The following is a 20,386-nucleotide window of genomic DNA, read 5'->3' on the forward strand; positions in this document are numbered from 1 at the left end:
CATTGCCCCATGCTGGAATTAGAAACATGTACCACAGCCACTAGCTGTGTATCCAGATAGCCAGGGCACACACAGTCATACCATAGATACAGAAGTACTTTAGAACACATAAGTTAGGTCAGAAAAACACTTGAAAAGACAAACATCAGAGAGTGGGAAGCTCTGTGTATAGTAAGAGAGAATCAAACCCACACTGCTGTGTTCAGGTGCTTCTGTAAGTCTGGCAGTTTTACAGTGCAGTTTTGGAGGTAAAGGACACTGGTTGACAAGAAAAAAAATAGAATTTTGTGTATTATTATTTTAAAAAATGTATATGTAGGTGTGCATGAAGTCACAGGACAACTTGTAGGAGTTGGTTTTCTTTCTATCATAAGGGGTCCTGGGGTTGAAGCTCAGGTTGACAGGCCTGGTGGCAAATGCCTTTCCTTGCTGAGCCATCTTACTGGTCCCTAAATATGATTTTTAGAGACCCTTTCCCTCTGGGCTTGTGTTACGAAAATAATTTACTTTCTGCTTGTAATATATTATTATTCAGTGTATGTGTGCCTGCATGAATTTATGTGCACCACCTTTGTGCAGCAGCCGGTGGAGGCCAAAGGAGGGCTCTGGGTCCTCCGGGATGCACTTAAAGGTGGGTTTGAGCCTCCATGTAGATGCTGGGGACCAAACCAGGTGCAAAAGCAGTGAGTGTGCGTAACCCAGGCTTCTCAGCCTTCCTAATGACGCAGCCTTTAATACGGTTTTATACAGTTGTGACCTCCAAGCCTAAAATTACTTTGTTATTAGTTCATAACTATAATTTTGCTATTGTTATGAATCCTAATGAAATTTTAGTGATGTGCAGGGTATCTGATATGCACTCCAGGAGGGTCTCCACCCACAGGTTGAGAAACACTGGCTTAACCATTGAGCCATATAACCATTCCCAACTTGTATGATTCTAGGAATCTAGGAACAGGCTTGTTGTTGTTGATTTTCTTTTTTTTTTTTTTTAATGTAGTCTGATTTTTCAGATTCTCTTATTCCATATTGGGTTCTAGAGAGTATATGAGATGCAAATAATTATGAATTGATTTGGCAAGGAATTGTGTGTCCGTGTGTGCATGTGTTTTGTGTGTGTGTATGTGTGTGCGTGCGTGTGCATGCTGGAGTTAAGTGTGTAGTTGAGAGGAGTGTGTTGTGAATGTTGTGGTACATTGTTTATGAGACACTGAGTAGTCAGGAAGATGATAGCAGCACAGAGAAATGTTAATATAAAATAAAGAAGCCATAATTTTGGGTGGAGATTATAGCTCAATTGATAGAGTGTTTTGTTGGTATGGCAAGCCTTGGGTTCCATCCCTTCTCTGCACAGATGTGGGATATGGCACATGCCTGTGATCCACGTGCAGTGCAGAGGCAGTAGGACAGAAAAGTGAGATTGTTTTAGTATATTTGAGGCTAGCCTGGGCTATATGAGATTCTGTCCAAAAAAAAAAAAAAAAAAAAAAAAAAGACAAAAACAAAAACAAAAGAAATTTGATTTCTCTGTGGTCCTGGGAAAAGTTGAGACCCAGACTCGGTTAATTTTAATACAGGGATTATAATTATGGAAAACATTTATGCATGACAAATTAAAACTAGATAGTCATTTATCTGTGAGGTGGCAGTGCTATAGGGAGTGGTTTCAACCTTCCTAATGTTGCGCTCTTTTAATTCAGTTCCTCATGTTGTGGTGACCCCCAGACATAAAATTATTGCTACTTTATAACTGTGATTTTGCTACTGTTATGAATCATAATGTAAATATCAGAAATATAGGACATCTGATATGTGTCCCCCAAAAGGTTGAAAACCCTTATGTACTTGGTAGGTAGTTTGGCCAGGACGGAGTGGTAAGTAAGTACATGTTGTGATCAGGAAGCTTTCTTAAGCAGCTCTGAAGAAAGCAACTCTGTGTGCACTATGATGTACATTACAGGATGTTCTCTATGTATCATGTGCATTGATAAACATTGGAAGGTCCATAACAGAAGAAATAAAAATCACTCAAAATGTAATTGCGGATGATTGCTTTATTGTTTTGAAATGGTGCAAGGTTTTTTTCTCCCTGCAGTGTTTAAAGATTGAATAAACTCACTTGTTCTGAGCCTGGATCTGCTTTTGTAGGTGGACCTTCAACCCTGCTGTTCTCACTAAGGCAAACATTGTCCGGAGTGGGGACGCTGCGCAGGGTGCTGAGGGAGGCACCTCGCAGTTCCAAGTGGGTGATCTTGTGCAAGTTTGTTATGATCTGGAAAGAATTAAACTTCTGCAAAGAGGACATGGTGAATGGGCTGAAGCGATGCTTCCAGTAAGTATTTGTAAAATAGTTGGGAAGAAATAGTATACTATGTTAATAGAATTAATTAAAGGAAATTTATTTTAGAAACAATTGGAATTGAAAGCAACATGAAAAAGAAAAACCTCTGGGTGTGGTAGCGCATGCCTTTAATCCCAGCACTCAGGAGGCAGAGGCAGTTAGATCGCGGTGGGTTCGAGGCCCAGTCCAGGATAGCCCAGGCTACACAGAGAAACCCTGTCCCAAAAAAACAAAAAAGAAGAAAAAAGAAAGAAAGGAAGAAAGAAAGATCACTTAGAATGTAATTGCAAAGGATTGCGTTATCCCTCCCTCCATCCATCCACTCCTCCCTCCATCAATCCCTCTCTCCATCCATCCCTCCCTCCATCCCTCCCACCCTCCCTCCATCCCTTCCTAGCTGTACTAGGCAGCAAGGTGTACTCATAGCAGTTGGACTAGCCTAGGAAGATCCAGAAGAGGCTAATATTTCTGATAACACTGTTTATGGTGGATGTGAATATAGTATTAGGAGGCAGAGGTTTTCCTGGTATTCAGTTCCCAAACGAGAGGACAGCATGCTCTTCAGTCTCAGTAGTGTGACAGCACTACAACTTTTCTGCTGTTGGGAGCATAATATGTAGGTCATGTGGGGCAGTTCAAGTGCATGTTTTCTAAGGGGGCTTTTGCTCTCAGTGAGTACAGCTTAAGGTTTACTTTTTCACTCAGTACATATTATCAATGGTTCAATGATAATAAACAAGTCTTTTGGGTTTCATTTATCTTTTCTTTTCTTACACCAGCTTTAGCTTTTCTTCTGCCTCCTCCTGTATTGCCTTGCTTCATTTTTTCCTGGTTCTGTGTCCCATCCCCATTCACCTTGTTGTGCCCTCCTGTTCAGTCTACTTGGCCCTTGGTTGTACCTCTACTTCCCATCCTCGGCTTCTTCTCCCCCCTCGTAGAATCTCATCGCCCTGCCCTGTGTTGTTCAACCTCCTTTCTTAGACAGGCCAATGCTACCGTTTCTTCCTCTCCGCCCTCAGGCTCCTGCCTTAACTCTCCTCCCCCTGCCCTTGCTGTTGTCTGTTTTGTTAGTATACCCATCCTTCTAGCTGTACTCCCTCAATAGCTATTTTAGAACATAGCATACACCAGTTAGATTTAAGAATACAATTGTAAGTAAAACAAGGAAAATGCAGTCTCTTGTACATTACCTTAAAATATGAATGAGTAGCTGGTAGCTACCCAGCCCACATCAGATTTTTTGCAGCTGAATGAATTGATATGGCATCTGGTAGACCTGAGAGCAGGACCTATTTGCTGTAGTAACTATCAGATACTCATTGGCTACTGTGGAGCTTAGTGCTCTAACTAAAGCAGAATCTTAGAGTGCTCATACAGACTTCAGTTTGACTGAATATAATAGGCTCATGCTAACGTCAGCTGAGACCATCCTAAGCTCCCCTCCAATGTAGTCTTTTAAGGAAAAAAATGCTGAGGATAGAAATGCAACTGAGTGAAATAGAGACAGTGTTGGCAAAGGAGTGGCAGGTATAGAGATAGTGGTACTCCATATGTAGTCATCACTGAGGGCAGGGTTACAAATAGCACTACACATAGAGAAAGATATACACGGAAATCTGACAAAAGATAAGTGAAGCGACTCAAAATAAGCTAAAATAAATCAAGAACATGCCAAGATACAGAAGATTGAAGTAACAGGAACAAAGTTTAGAACTTAAGAAAGAATTCAAAAGAAGAAAACATTATTGGCTGAGGAGACAGCTCAGTTGTAAAGTGCCTGCCAAGCAAGCATGAAGGACTGATTTCCTTTGTCTAAAGCCCAAGTAAACCATAACAGAGAGGTAAATCAGTGGATCTTGCTTGCCTGCCATTCTAGCCAGTGGGTAAGTGCCTGGCTTCACAAGTTAGACAGAGACAGAGACAGACCCCCAATCATCTCTCAGAAGATAAGGTGGAGGCTAGGGAGAGGTGGCTCAGCTGGTAAGAGCACCTGCCAGCAAGGCTGATGATTGAGTTCTATCTTGAGGACCCACATTGTAGGAGGAGAGACTATAATATATAATAGGTCATGGGTGCACATGTTGATTTTTGTGTATACATAGACACTTGTGGTCTTACACACAAAATAAATTAAAATGTAATAAAAATGAAGTGGAGAGTACGTACGTGTACACACACACACACACACACACACACACACACACACACACACACACACACACACACACACACTCTCTCTCTCTCTTTAAGAACTTATATACCACACACTGACACATTCATACTACATGAACATGTTCAAATAAGCTTTTTAAAAAGTAATGATTAAGTTGGAGGGAACACACAACAAATATCATGGATAATGTCTTAGGAGCAATAGAAGAGCCAAAAGCATGAAAAATGTAAATATGAATGGGATGTATGCATATGTAACCCCAGCAAAGGCAAAGGGTTGGAACAAACAGAATTGCTTTTGGTGTAGCTAAGATCTGTGAATGCCAGCCAACTGTCCTTCACTAAGCTAGCACTGTAATTCCAGCTAACCTTGAAATTGAAAACAGATTTGAGACTAAACTTTAAAGGGAGGACATGTGACATACTTGGGGAAACCTACTCTGACAGAGTAATTGAGTCTTCAAAGGATAGGAAACATTCTTCAGACCTCTGAGACAAAAGGTCAAATGATTGGTCATAAAGAGAAGAGGAATATTTTGTTTTACAGAAAAATAGCTCACTGTTTTATGCCAGAGAACATGGTGTGGCTCAGTCCAGATGTCCATGAGATCAAATGCATTCCCAGTTCTTGTCTTCTGGGAAGCTGGTGAGGCCCTGCGCTCGTGAGGGCTTCCTCTTGTGCTGGAGTGCCACACCCCACTAGTCACAGTCACTAACAGATATCATGTCTAGTCTGCATTTATTTATTTATTTACTTACTTATTTATTTTTATTTTTTATTTTTCAAAACAAGCCTTCTTTATGTAGCCTTGGCTGTCCTGCAACTAGCTCTGTAGACCAGGCTGGCCTTGAACTCACAGAGATCTACCTGCCTCTGCCTCTTGACTGTTTGGATTAAAGGTGTGTGCTACCATCATCAGATGGTAGTGTCTGCCAGGTGTGCTGGTGGACGCCTCCTGGTGCACTCAGGAGGCAGAGACAGGTAGATCGCTGTGAGTTTGAGGACAGCCTGGTCTACAAAGTGAGGTTAACACAGAGAAACCCTGTGTCGAAAAACCAAAAAAAAAAAAAAAAAAAAAAAAAAAAAAAACCCAAAAAACAAAACGAGAGAGAGAGAGAGAGAGAGAGAGAGTGTGTGTAAAGAGAGAAAGAAAGAAGAATAAAAGAAAAGAAAGAAAATTTAAAAGTCCGTATAGCTGGGCGTGGTGGCACACACCTGTAATCTCAGCTGAGGCAGGCAGGCAGATCTCTGAGTTCGAGGCCACCCTGGCTTACAAAGTGGTTCCAGGACAAGCAAGGCTACACAGAGCAACTCTGTCTGAAACAAACAGAAAGTGTGTGTGTGAAGATGTTGGGAGGGGTCAGGGAAGGGTGGTAAGAATACATGAATGACTGACTTCAGTGTTGCTCATACTGTAGACATTCAAGTATGAGTCTTTTTTAAAAAGGAGTAATGAAAGTTATGTTTTAATCTGTAGTTATATAAAGATATTAGTTAAATATAGCTGTTAGGACAGTATAAACTTTATATAAAAAAAACAAGAAACCAAATGGTGACTGGAGATTTACTGTCAGTTGGTAGAGTGCTCACAGCTGGCTTTGTTGTAGTCTGTAACCTCAGCTCCAGGAGATCTGATGCCCTCTACTGGCCTCTGTGGGCACCTGAATAAATACATGTGGTACACATACATACACTCAGACATGCATGCATACATTCAAATTAAGAAAATAGCTTTTAAAAAGTAATCAAAAATAAAAACATGAAAAAATAAAACCTTATTTCTGACTTTTGTCCACGGAGAAGCCGTTAAGCAGTGAGAAGGTAGCAGCAGTGACCAACTTGGTGTAGCTTATGACTTCAAACTTTCCCTTAGTAAAGAGGAGAATTAGGTGAGGATGGACCTTATACCACAAAGTAAAGAAGCTATCAGCAAGTTGTAGAGTTGTGCTCAAAGAACAACCAACTTGAAGACTTCTCATTGACCACTTACAGAGGACAGACAAGCCTGTTCAGGTACACCAATTAACACAATTCAGATTGTGAGTCAAATAGCCCGATTTCTTCATACTATTTATGATGGCAAAATCACATAGAGACTTTGTTTTTTAAGATTATTTTATGTCTATAAGTATTTTGCCTATTCTTGTGTATATGCATCATATATGTGCCTAATACCCACACGGGTTGGAAGAAGACGGTTGTGAGCTGCCATGTAGGTACTGGGAATTGAACCTGGTCCTCTGCACAAGCAAATGCTCTTAACTGCTGAACCGTCTCTCCAGCCCTCAAGGTTTTTTTTTACACGTCTGTCTGTCTGTCTATGGATCTGTGCATGTGAGCACATGTGCTTCTGGAGTCCAGAAGAAGGCTAGAGTTCCAGGTGATTGTGAATCCACCAAAGTGGGTGCTTGGAACCGAAATTAGCTACTCTGCAAGGGCAGTGTGTGCTCTCGGCTGCCAAGCCATTGTCTCTCCAGCTCACCAACTTTGGATCTTCATTGTAAACACACTAAAAAGTTATTTGACAGTTGGGAGTTTGAATACTGATATTTTATGCTTTGCGATACAGAGTTATTGACAGTGCTGAGTGTGTAAATACTAGTAGTATAGATCTGTTAATCGTGTCTGTTTCCTATGTAGGCCCTGATGTAATTGTGGAGTGGAGAATGGGTGGGGGAGTATACAAAGACTGGCCATGAGCTGATAATTAGTTTTAGCTGTTGGAGACTATGTGAAAATTCAGTATACTCCTAAGTACTTTTGTTTGAAGCTTCCCATAATAAAACATCAAAGAGGGAAAGAAAGAGAAATGAAAACAGTTTTATGTAGTATTTATTACATGTTTATATGTACATATCTATCTATATCTCTATGAGGAAGAGAAGGAATGGGCAAAAAGACCAGGCTGTCATCTAGAAATGGTGGGATTCCTTTCAAGAAGTTGGAAAAGTCAAACAAGCTAACACTGGACAGGCTCCTCTGATCTCTGTTGGGAAGTAGGAAGCGTTTGTGTTCTCACCAATCTTCAGGTCAAGCTGTGATTATGTGATGCTTAAGAGAGTGCTTTTGAGCCGGGCATGGTGGCTCATGCCTTTAATTCCAGCACTTGGAGGATAGAGGCAGGACGATCCCTGTGAGCTCGAGACCAGCATGGTCTACAAAGTGAGTCCAGGGCAGCCAGGGCCATTACACAGAGAAACCCTGTCTCGAAAAACAAACAAAACAAACAAAAAAATTGGGCTGGAGAGATGGCTCAGCCATTAAACTCTAGGCTCACAACCAAAAAGGTAAGAGATTGCTCTTGTGTCTGAGTTTCAGAGGGGCGCATAGAGTGCTCGTTTCCGAACTGTGTATTAGGTGTCCCCAGGAATGGTAAGGCCCTAGGACAGCTTCCCATCTGGTGAGAACTCACACTGCTCCTGGTGTCTGCAGGGCTCCATTTAGTATGCATGCTATTTCTACACCCTTCTTTTGAAGTAGTTATTTTACATGTTATTTTAGAATAATTAATATCTTATGTGTTTTGAGTGTTTTGCCTGCATGTATGTATGTGCACTGCATGTCTGCTGCTCCTTTGGAACTGGATTTAGGGTTGGTTGTGAGCTACTGTAGGGATGCTGGGAACAGAACCCAGCTCCCCTGCAAGAGCAGGTGCTCTTAATGACTAAGCTGTCTCTCCAGCCCCCGTTCCAATATTTTTTAAAGATACAATTAAGTTTGTGACTAATAATCTGTTTGAATATGATTATCTCTTAAAAATTTTAAATTAGTAAGTAAAATCAACATTTGAGAATGTAGAAGGCGATGATGACATTTAATAATACTTTATTTTTTTTTAAGACTCTAGGTAAAGTTGGCCGAGTACAGCAGATTTACTCGGACAGTGATTTAAAGGTGGAAGTTTGCGGAACTTCTTGGACATACAACCCTGCAGCCGTTTCCAAGGTGGCGTCTGCAGGGTCAGCTATTAGCAATGCGTCTGGTGGTAGGTTTTGTTTTCTTTCCTTAAAAATAATGCCCAGTTCTCAGGCTGGGCACAGTGCTACAAGCTTTAATCCCAGCGCTCAGGGAGATCTCCGCATTCAAAGCGCATTTAATATCAGGCTAGTCAGGGCTACACAGAAAAACCCTGACACCAAAAGTGATTCTCATGCACAGATGGTCTTGTATGTACTTGCCTTTCTTCCAGATGACAAAGGTTCACTTGAGTATTGAATACTTTGTAACCTTTTTATTTATCCTTCTCCTCCTCATCATCATCATTTTTGGTTTTTCGAAACAGGGTTTCTCTGTAGTCCTGGCTATCCAGGAACTTGCTGTGTAGACCAGTCTGGCCTGGAACTCACAGATCCACCTGTTTCTGCCTCCTGTGTGCTGGAATTAAAGGCTTGTGTCCTGACCACCCTTCTGTCCCCTCTTCTCTTTTAGTGTGCTGAGCAGCTTTTATTCTGGCTGAGGCACTCCCTGGAGAAGTCCATGGATTTGTGCTTCGACATCAAATTTCTGTGATAGACTTGAAGTTCAGTTCTTTTTTTTTTTTTTTTTTTTAAATTTTTTTTTTTTTTTTTTTTTTTTTTTTTTTTTTTTTTTTTTTTTTTTTTTTTTGGAGACAGGGTTTCTCTATGTAGCCTTGGCTGTCCTGGACTCGCTTTGTAGCCTAGGCTGGCCTCGAACTCACAGCGATCCACCTACCTCTGCCTCCCGAGTGCTGGGATTAAAGGCGTGCGCCACCACGCCCGGCCTGAAGTTCAGTTCTTACCTCTAATCAGAACTTGTGTTTTCTCTTTCTCGGCTTACTTCTTATTTCCAACATTATTGCTAGCAGATGTTTTTCTTCCTGTGTATTTTTATATGTCAGTCATATTACCATCAGAAAATGTGGTAAAGGGTGATTTGATGAATGCGTGGCTAAACTTGTTCCTCTTGTCGTTCCTTCTTGTCTCCCAGCTTGGTGTGCAGGCTGGTTTATTCTGCATCATTTCCTAAGTTACTGTATGTGCACGCTTGCCTGCTAGTAAGGGAGACAGAACCATAATAGTAAATGGAACATAACATAAAACCTCTCAGAAGCCCATTGGGTTAATAGACATGCGGTATAAGCCTTGGTCATATTTGATAAGGAGAGGCAAGGGAATCTTGAGTTTGAGACTAGCCTGGGCAGCTTGAGACCCTGTATTCAAAAGGAAAGAAATATTTAAGATTGAATTTTGTACTGCTTTCTACTTTCTCCCTTCTGAGTTCCTGTTGCAGATTGCTAGTGTACTGATAAGGCAAGCAGTGCTGATTTCTATCTTGAGGCTAGGTGCGTCAAACTCGTGTGGCTGCATATAAAATAAAAGTGAAGAGCAATTAGAATCTACTCTGAAGTAATTGGGCTTTGCATACCTTGTAATTTTTCTCTTAACCTACTTTGTGATTCCTCTGTTTTTGAGTAAGTCTCAAAGAATTAAAGACTAGAAGCTGGGTGTGATGCTGCACACCTATAATCCCAGCACTCGGGAGGCAGAGGCAGGTAAATCTCTGTGAGTTCAAGGCCAACCTGGTCTACAAAGTGAGTCCAGGACAGCCAGGACTACAAAGAGAAACCCTGTCTCGAAAAACAAAACAAAACCAAAAAATAATTAAAGACTAGGACTTGGTATCTTATACTATTTAGGAAAAACAGTCAAGTGGCACTTAACAAAGCATGCTGGTATCATTTATATGTTCATTTTCAGCTGAAAATTGATTTTCTCCTAAAATGTATTCCCAGATACCATAAAGGATACATTATATCAGAATTATAATTGTTGCTTTGTTGAGTTTTCTACAGTCTGAAATGTTCTGTGATCTGTACTGTAGAATTAAGACCTAAGAGGTATTTTTATTGTTGTGGGATCACCATATTATTATGTTTATGGTATTGTAAGTATGACATTAAATCTGAAATTATTTTAGTCTGTAACTCTACTTTTTCTGTACTTGAAATACATGATTAGAAGGCACTTGGAATATTTATGGAGTTGAATTTACGGAGCCCTTCTATTAATGCTATTACTTGCATGGGTAACAGTAATGTCAGAAGTAACAAAACAGGAAAAGCATTTAGGAACATGGAGAACATCTGTTCCTCTATTAGCAGCTTGTTTTGTCCTTTGCAGAAAGACTCTCACAGCTTCTGAAGAAATTATTTGAAACCCAAGAATCCGGTGACCTCAATGAAGAGCTGGTTAAGGCTGCTGCCAATGGGGATGTGGCCAAAGTGGAAGATTTGCTGAAAAGGCCAGATGTAGATGTGAGCATTTCAAAAGCATATGCAAAAATAGTAGTTTAATGATTAATACAGGCTGAAGTCTTCAAGCCATTTAGAATTGGCTCTTGCGGTTGGTAAGAAGCACGAACCTATTTTATTCTTCATGTAGACACACAGTATTTTTAGTACTGGATATTGGAAAGTCCAGAAACAGTCGTTTCTCCGGTATATATCCTCGGCTTCCAGTGCCCAAACATCAGCTGCTTACGGATGCGGGAGTTGGTTGTTCTTGTATCTGCTTTTGTGTCAATGTTTTAATTACTGTAGTTCTGAGTATATCCTGAAGTCAGAGTACCAACAGGGTCCTCTGCTCTGTTCTTCCTGCTCACGATGGCTGTGTGTCTGTGTCTCCTGTCTCTTCCCCCCCTCCCCCAGTTGGCTTTTTTATATTTATTTATTTATTTATTTTTGTTTTTTCGAGACAGGGTTTCTCTGTGTAGCCTTGGCTGTCCTAGACCTGCTTTGTAGTCCAGGCTGGCCTCGAACTCACGGCAATCCACCTGCCTCTGCCTCCTGAGTGCTGGGATTAAAGGCGTGCGCCACCACACCCAGCATAGTTGGCTTTGTTGTTGTTGTTGTTGTTCTGTCAAGAATTGAGCTTACTTTCACCATTTTACTATATTTATGTGTCCTCTTGAGTTTCTTTCCTCAGCAGTTTAGAATTTTATTGTAGAAATCTTTGACCTCTTTGGTCAAATTTATTCTTTGCTACTTTTGGGGTACCGGTTGTAAGTGGGATTGAAAAATTTTCTCCTTTAGATGGCTTGCTGTTGAGCTTTGCCAGTGTAGAAGCTGCTCGCATCTCGCTATTGTTGCTGTTTATTCACTCAGGCAGGTTTTTGGTAGGTTCTTTAGGGCTGCCCTCCATCTTTCTGTCTTTCCCTCCCTTTTCCCCTCTGTATTTAACATTCCTTTCCTTCTCCTTCCTTTGGGTTTTTCAGACAGAATCTTCCTTAAATTTAGTTTTCACAATGCTATTTATAATAAAAATTAAAAGCAAAATTTTTGTTTTGCTCCTCTCTAAACTTCTTAAGCATAATCACTTGAGTTCATACAGAAAATAAATATCAAGGAGCTTACACTATACATTTATATTATTTGCGATGTATTCATAGCTGCTGCTATGTTCAAAGACTTAACTGACTAAAGTGTTGTAGATTGTTGCATGCTTTCTGAGTAGTACAGACAAGTCAAGCCCTATGTTGTGTTTATTCCAGTCATTTCTCTTCAGACTATATAGTGTAGCTTAAGTTCTACTTGCAGTTAATGTATTCGAGCTAAGTCAAGCTAAGATATGAGCACTCAGGAGGCAGAGGCAGGTGGATCGTTGTGAGGTCGAGTCCAGCCTGGTCTACAAAGTGAGTCCAGGACATAGTTACACAGAGAAACCCTGTCTCAAAAAAAAAAAAAAAGGCCAGATATGGAGAGCAATTGAGAAAGGAATACTGATCTGGACTATGACCTCCACATGCATGTGTGTGCAGACTCACACTCTCTTTTACTTCTTTAAATAATTTTTATGGTCTGTGTTGTCATGTTTATAATGTCAGATTGTTCTCAAAGAATCATATACTACACAAGATATTAATAAATCATATTTATTGGCTATTTCTGACTTGTGACACTTGTTAATTCTTTCCTTCTGTTTTAGGTAAACGGACAGTGCGCTGGCCACACAGCGATGCAGGCGGCTAGTCAGAACGGACATGTCGATATTTTGAAGTTACTGCTGAAGCAAAATGTAGATGTGGAAGCCGAGGTGTGTGACTAACCCTGAGAACACTTAATTGAACTTTCTAGAAATAATTCTATAGACGACATAATTTCGTTCTTTTTTAAAAAAGTATTTATTTATTATTTATAGTGTTCGGTTGCGTGTATGCCTACAGGTGAGAAGAGGGCACCACATCTCTTTATAGGGGGTTGTGAACTACCATGTGGTTGCTGGGAATTGAACTCAGGACCTTTGGAAGAACAGCCAGTGCTCTTAACCTCTGAGCCACCTCTCCAGCCCCCAGAATTTCATTCTTGAAATTTAATATTCACTTCATGTTGTCCAAATTCAAATGAAAAATTGAGAACAAACAGTTCAAAGCTTTCTTGTCTCTTCTCCCTCCCACTCTCCTGCTCTGTTTTCAGTGACTCTCAGTACGTTGGACATAGCTTACTTTTAGGGCAGTAATGCTGCTGGGAGCCCTGCTGGCTGCACCTGCCCTTCCTGCTAGACATGTACTCGGGATGTGTACCCTTGGGCTCAAGGTTTTTCTTATCTAACACGTAGAAGTCTCTTTTTCTTACAATTTAACTGTCATTTTGCTTGGCCTGTTTATTGTTATTTTTGAAGCATTTACAGTACATTTTTATCCCTGCACATATACATATGCTTAACTTTGTATTATAAAAGGGCAATAAATACTGTCATTGGCGTTTTGGCTGTTTCGTGTTTGAGCAATGTTAGCTTGTTTTGTTATCTGTAACATTATGGGGGGTGGATATAGGATTATATTTACTCTAGTTTAGACTTGGCAGGATATGTAGTAGTTTTTGCCTCCAAATTCCCCTGTGGGAGGATTTTCTATAGTATCTCGTCTTTCTTTTTGGTATAGTTTTTGTCTTCCTGATCTTATGTGCCTTCTTTTTTTCTCAGTTGTTTCTACTTTGTTCTGTTGGACACCTAAAGACCATGTGGTTTTTCACCACTAAGGAGTTCATTTTTGATGTTGGAATTTTCTTTGCCCATGGAGAGTACTTCAATGAATTTGAATTTTTAATCTTTTTTTCTTTTTTTGCAGGAAGAGAGGGAATACATATGTTTGTGTTTATATGTCTGTCAGTATACATTTGCTGGTAGAGGGGTGTGTGTGTGTGTGTGTGTGTGTGTGTGTGTGTGTGAGAGAGAGAGAGAGAGAGAGAGAGAGAGAGAGAGAGAGATAGAAAAGAAGACTTGAAGTTGATGCCAAGTGTCCTCCTTGGTTGCAGTCTTGATTTTGAGACAGGGTTTCTCTTGTAGACCAGGCTATCTGTGAACTCACAGAGATCCATCTGCCTCTGGCTCCTGAGTGCTGGGATTAAAAGCGCGTGCTACCATGCTGGGCAAGTGCTTGAATTTTTAAAAATGATTTTATTTTTATGTAAAATTTGTGTGTGTGTGTGTGTGTGTGTGTGTGTGTGTGTGTGTGTGTGGTGTGTGTGTACATGTGAATACAGGTGTTGCCTAAACTTCAAATTAAAATTAAAGAAGATACCAATTACATAACAGTTATTTTTAGTGTGATGTTTCATTATGAATGGGATATATAACTTGACTTTTCATTTGCAGTAGTATATAAGTTGAATTTTTCCTGACTGAATTTAGGAATCCAGATGTGTGTTAAACAGCTATTTTGTACCGAGGCAGTGGTAGTGCATGCCTATAATCCATTTGGGAGGCAGAGGCAGGTGACCTCTGTCAGTTGGAGGCCAGCCTGGTCTACAAAGCAAGTTCCAGGGCATCCAGGACTACACAGAGAAACCCTGTCTCAAAAAATCCAAAAGGGGAAGAAAAGGAAAAAGTTATTTTGTCAGGAATGGTGACACATATTTGTAATTTCATCACTGGGAGACTGAGACAGGAGAATTGCTGTGAGTCTGAGGGACTTCCAAGGGTGCATAGCAAGACTTTGTATCACAAAACCAAAATATGTAGTGGTACACATGTAACGTACAGACACACACACATATACGTGCACACATATACATACCTATATATACATGAAAGTTATTTTTGTTCTGCAAAAAAAAAAAAAGAATTGTTAATTTTAGCCTTTTGTAAATGGAGGGTAGTTTTATTTTGTTATTTTGGTTGGAGAAGAAACTACATAGTTGGAAACAGTGTGAAACCGAGCTGAATATCTTTAAATTTAGTAACACCAGAATCTATATTAGTTAGAGGCACTAACCAGTGCTTTTCTGCAATCAGAAAGCTAATGAACTAAGAGGCTGAAACTGCTGTTTCCTTTTTGCTTATTTAAAAACAGAAAAAGCGTATGTCTAGGCTTAATCACTAAATCAACAACTTGGGACTATCTGTGTTTGTGTATCTAGAGCTCTTGTCCTCAGAAGAAGCTCTCAGGAATATAGCTGAGGAGTTTGTCATGACATTGACCAACTTTCATCAGTAAGTTTTATTCCTGCTTAATTGAACTCAAATATAAAATAATGGGCAGTTAATGCTATAAGCATGTAAGGCTGGAGCTGTGTCTGCAGGGGAGATGTTTGTAAGTAGCTCTTCCTTTTGGAAACAGTCTGTTAGCTAGAACATTGAGTCCCTGGGGACTTGTGCTGTGCTCCCCACTCAGGTTTCCATCCATGTGCTTCCTGCTACTGCAGACTTACATACCTTGTAGACACAGTGTGAAAGTGACGTTTGTGTGTCAGTACAGTTTCTTGGGATCTCTGACAAGGAAGGGTCAGATGAAAGCCTTAATCAGACTGTAACAGTCAAAGAGAGAAACAACACAAGCCATCTTGAAGGGACGTGATTGGGAAACCACTCCTGCTCATTAGGTTATATTTTCACACAATTAAAGCTTTATTTGTGCTTTCTTTATCTGTCTTTTGTCAAAATACTAAGTGGAATCTTGTCTTTTTGTTTGTTTGTTTGTTTGAGACAGGCTTTCTCTGTGTCCTGGACTTTCTTTGTAGACCAGGCTGGCCTCGAACTCACAGAGATCCTCCTGCCTCTGCCTCCCAAGTGCTGTTCTTGTCTTTTTTTTTTTTTTTTTTTTTTTAAATCTTTGTTAGACTTGATTTAGAGAGGAGCGGGGAGGGGCTTTGTAGATACCTCCAGAGTTTAGTTTTTTTGGGTTTTGTTTGTTTGTTTTTTAACCCTTAGATAATTAGACATTTATATTCTTCAAGATAATCATAGTATTTTGTACTGCCAAACTGCAGCAGTCACAAATACTCAGTAGAGTGAAAAGATAAATAGCACAATGTCACTCAACCACAGTGAGATGAAGGCAGAAATCAAGCAGAAGGGCATCAGGGCCAGTCTGTGCCACACAGCGTGGCGGCAGCACTGCGGTGCAGAGGCATGTCGTTGGCATAGAGTGAAATGGACGCAGGGTGAGCTATGGCAGTGAGTCAGGCCTGTTGGAGAAGAGAAACTAGATGGGAAAATCATTTTAAGAATAGTAGCTGTGGATTCTGATGAACACATGCAGGTATTCAGGAAGCAGATGCATGCAGGTCTGATTTTGCTGACCATGTTGGCTGGGATTAAAAGGAGAGAGAGGGCAGGAGAGGAGGGTAGTGTTAGGTGTAGTCGCCATAGGACCCTGTATGCACCAGCACAGAGACAGCCTCTGCTGAGGGGTTATTTGGAGTGATTCAAAAGAAAGCAGTAAAACTTAGAATTAAGCTACGGTAAACTCATTTTCTAATTTTGAAGAGAAACTTTGAAAACAGACTAAATTGTAGTGTCCTATTATATGTATATGTGTTCTATAATCTTTAGGGTTTTTTTTTTTTTTTTTTTTTTTAAAGAATGAATTTTCCATTAATGTCATGTGTCAGGACTTAAAATTTTTTTAGTATTTGTTTTTACATAAACAAACTGTGGTGAGGACCTACACAGCATGCTTCAGTTAGTGGCTTTGTGTTTGTTTAGTTTTCCTTTTTTCTTTCTCTTATTATTCTCATTCCTCCCTGCCTGCCTACCTGCCTTTCTGATTATGTGAGTCTCACTGTATAGTCTGGGCTGTCCTGGAACTCTAGTCCAGGCTGGCCTTGAAATTTGGTTCTCCTGCCTCAGCCTCCTTACTGCTGGGATTGTAGGTGCCTGGTTTCAGTTAATAATTTTCTAATAGCCATAAATCATAATAAATTCATATACATAAATAATTCCTAAATTTATTGTATTGGTGTTTGTAGACCAATGTTCCATTTTAAAGGAAAGGTAAGTGATAGTCTTAAAAATTATAGACGGGGTGGAGAGGTGGCTTTGGTTGAGAGCATGTACTACTGTTGCCTAGGACCTCAGATCACTTTTAGCACCCATGTTGGGTGTCTCACAAGTCCACAACTCTAGCTCAGGGATTGAAAAATGCCTCTGGCACATATCCACAAGCTAACACACTTACACACTCATATTCACTCTCTCTCTCCCCCTCCCTCCCTCCCCCTTCTCTCTGTCCCTCTCCCTCTCTCCTCCCCCTCCTTCCCCTCCCTTCCTCTCTGTCCCTCTCTGTGTGTATGTGTCTGTGTGTCTGCCTGTCTCTTCTACCCCCCTTCTCTCTCTCTCTCTCTCTCTCTCTCTCTCTCTCTCTCTCTCTCTCTCTCTCTCTCTCTCTCTCACACACACACACACACACACACACACACACACACACAGAGGTTTAAAAACTTATATAGAAAAAAAAATCCAGATTAAAGGTTAGGAAAATCAGTCCGTCCCCCCAGTATATATATGTATGCATGTACATACACTTGTTTTTCTGGGGTATTTGAATACAGTGCTGTTCAGAAGCATGAGAATTGAGCCTTCTCTGTGGTTGCTTGCCAGTCCTTCATTCTCAGAGTTAATAGGTAACAAAGACTTCTAATTTGATTAAGCTAGAAATAGCCACAAGGTAGAAATTTCTGACCTTTTCAAGAAATTTTATTGAACCAAATTTATACCTAAATATTACCCTTGATACCTGTTTGAAAAATAACAGATAAGGGGCTGGAAAGATGGTTCAGTGGTTAAGAGCATCGACTGCTCTTCCAGAGTTCCTGAGTTCGATTCCCAGCAACCACATGGTGGCTTACAACCATCTATAATGTGACCTGATGCCCTCTTCTGGCCTGCAGGTGTGCATGCAGGCAGAGAATATATACATAATAATAAAATAAATCTTAAAAAAGAAAGAAAGAAACCTGTGTAAAAAAAAAAAAAAATAGAAAGAAAAATAACAGATAAATATTAAAAAACAAAAAGCAAACCTATCTTGAATTCAGTGTCTGTTTTGTATCTATTCATTTGTTTTAGATGTATTTAATTACAACAGTATTTACTTGTGTGATCCTTTAAAAGTAGTTTAAGTGATCCTGGGCACCAAATTAGTCTTCAAACCCTTTTGTAAAACCTAGGGAGTCAGCTAGATACCAGCAGAGATTGGGGTCACTGTTGAGGAAAATTTGAATAGGCAGTGCATTCAAGTGTACTGGTGTTGACTCTTGGAGTGTACTATTCTCATGATGACTGTAGCATTATAGTACCATTCTCTATGTATATGTGCCTCTGCACAGGGAATAAGACTAATTATGTGATATGTAATATATATTACCCTTATGGTGCAGTACAAACATTTTTCCCTTTACAGAGTAGTTTCTTACTTTTATGTAAAAAAAAAAAAAAGTTAATCTTTAGAAATATGACTATTATAGACCATATGGCAAGCATAGTTTAATTCCTCTGCAAGAGTTTTAGAATTTTAGATTTTTTGTTTTGTTTGTTTTGTTTTTTGAGACACAATTTCTCTGTGTAACTTTGGCTGTCCTGGAACCTGCTCTGTAAACCAAGATGGCCTGGAACTCACAGATATCCGCTTACCTCTGCTTTCTGAGTGCTGGCATTAAAGGTGTGTTCCACCACTGCTTGGCCTATTTTTAAAATTTAAAAAAGCATTATTTAGGAAGATTTTTATGCTTCCAATAACACAGAAGTGGGTATGTTCAGCACTAAGATTTTACTCTAACAAATGTCAAATTCCTATATAAAGGTAATTAAGACCATATTGTTTTGCATCCATCTCTTAGCACTCAACTAATGTTGGTGCAGTTTTCATGTAACTTAAAAGACTTGAGCTTGGGTTAGGTGTCTATGCTGGACATGTCAGTACTTGGGAAACTGAGGCAGGAGGGCTCAAGGCCAGCGGAGGCTACATAGTGGGCTTCTGTCTAAAGATGGATTGTTAGAAGCTGGATGTCTCGCCTGGGTGAGACTCGCTTTGACCCCTAGCCCTACAGTTTAGTGAAGTACTCTTCGTACTGGCTTAGTTTAATGTGGTCTAATGTGACCATCGAGTTCAGCATTTCTTGTTGTTCATGTCAATTTAGAGCTATTTTATTGCTTTCACTGTTCATATTTTTCCACAACTTTTCTGAGTTACTTTGGTTCATGGTCTTTTATAGCTTTAGATTTTCTTTCTTACCTCTTCACTGATTGCCCTTCCATGCTAATCTTCAGGATAAAGATGGAGATCGGGCCGTGCACCATGCAGCGTTTGGAGACGAGGGCGCTGTCATAGAAGTCCTGCACCGAGGCAGTGCTGACCTGAATGCTCGCAATAAGCGTAGGCAGACTCCTCTTCATATCGCTGTCAATAAAGGTCATCTTCAGGTTGTGAAGACTCTGTTGGACTTTGGTTGTCATCCCAGTCTCCAGGTAAGACTTGAAAGGAGTGTATTGAGCAGGTGTTGGCAGGATGCTGTGGAAGTGACCACCAGGTTCTTTGGCAAATCTGTGACTGGGAAGGATATTCAAGATACAAGCCATACAAAGTAACTGACTTCACAACTACCTAAATAGTTCCATTGTAGCTTAATTTCTGGGTTTTTGGCTCAAGTTTGTTTTGGAAAATACATTGTGTTGATTTAGAGTAGGAAGGAAAGGAGCCTGATTTTTTGAAGGAAAAAAAAAAAACTCCCTAAAAATGATTTTTTAAAAAACTACTTTTAAGAACTAGATGAACTTAAACCACATATGTAAGAGAAACATGGTCTGTGTCCATGATGCGCTCATTTTACTTATTAAACACAGGTGGGGTTTTTTCTTTGCATACATATAAGGTTAAAATTTGGAATGACTACTTCATGGCAAAATAAAATAGCACATAATCATGTCAGTGTTTGCATTTCTTTCTAGCCTTTTCCTATTTTGATCTTTACCAAAATAGACTTGAAATACTGTGGTCCTTGAAACATTATTTGAATTGTAAAACTTTTATTTAAATTAAAAACTCAATAATAATAATAATTAGAAGACAATGGGTATAATCATGATCTTAAATAGCTTCTGGCATGGATGATTCTCAGCACAGGTAAATTCCTCCATCTTCGGAAGTAGCTGAACACCAGGAGTAGCAACTCAGAAGAGAGTAGCAGGTGCTACTCAGCACACTGTTACTAGGAAGTGATTTTCTGAGCTAGGATGTAGCTTTACAGGTAGGTGGCAGGCTTGGAGAGTGGGGGAAGAGCTGAGCATGTTGGTCTGTTGGAGAAGGAATTTAGATCTAGTAGCCTTTCTGTCTGAAATGGGAGGCAGAGTTATGTGAATTGGGGTCACGGTAGTCAAGGCATGGTTGAGACTTGTGCTCTGGAGTACCTATTGTGGGGAGAGAAAGCAGGACAGACCAGGGACCCATGGACGTGTATTCTGGGCATGTTAGTCCACTTCAGGTGAGAAGCTATACATTCTTAGTGCCACCAAGTAGGAGACAGGGGGCTGGATTAAATGTGGGTTAGGGATATCTTATGTAGATGGGTGCCTGTAATTGGAAGACATCTTTTTTAAAGATCAGATGATACAGTAGGTTTTCATGTGTTTTGTTTCAAG

The 20,386-nt window shown here is 40.1% G+C and overlaps 1 protein-coding gene across 1 annotated transcript in view; it reads left to right on the plus strand.

Annotated features, from left to right (window-relative positions):
- The window catches only part of Mib1 (MIB E3 ubiquitin protein ligase 1), a 100,001-nt gene that overhangs the window by 38,160 nt on the left and 41,455 nt on the right, over positions 1 to 20,386 (plus strand). Inside the window, exons 7-11 of the mRNA XM_051163085.1 lie at positions 2,149 to 2,332; positions 8,355 to 8,499; positions 10,655 to 10,788; positions 12,458 to 12,565; positions 19,019 to 19,216. Of these exons, the coding sequence (XP_051019042.1) occupies positions 2,149 to 2,332; positions 8,355 to 8,499; positions 10,655 to 10,788; positions 12,458 to 12,565; positions 19,019 to 19,216 (769 nt within the window). The remainder of the gene's footprint in view (positions 1 to 2,148; positions 2,333 to 8,354; positions 8,500 to 10,654; positions 10,789 to 12,457; positions 12,566 to 19,018; positions 19,217 to 20,386) is intronic.

This window comes from Acomys russatus, chromosome 20 (genome assembly GCF_903995435.1).
Source record: "Acomys russatus chromosome 20, mAcoRus1.1, whole genome shotgun sequence".
Taxonomy (NCBI): Eukaryota; Metazoa; Chordata; class Mammalia; order Rodentia; family Muridae; genus Acomys; species Acomys russatus.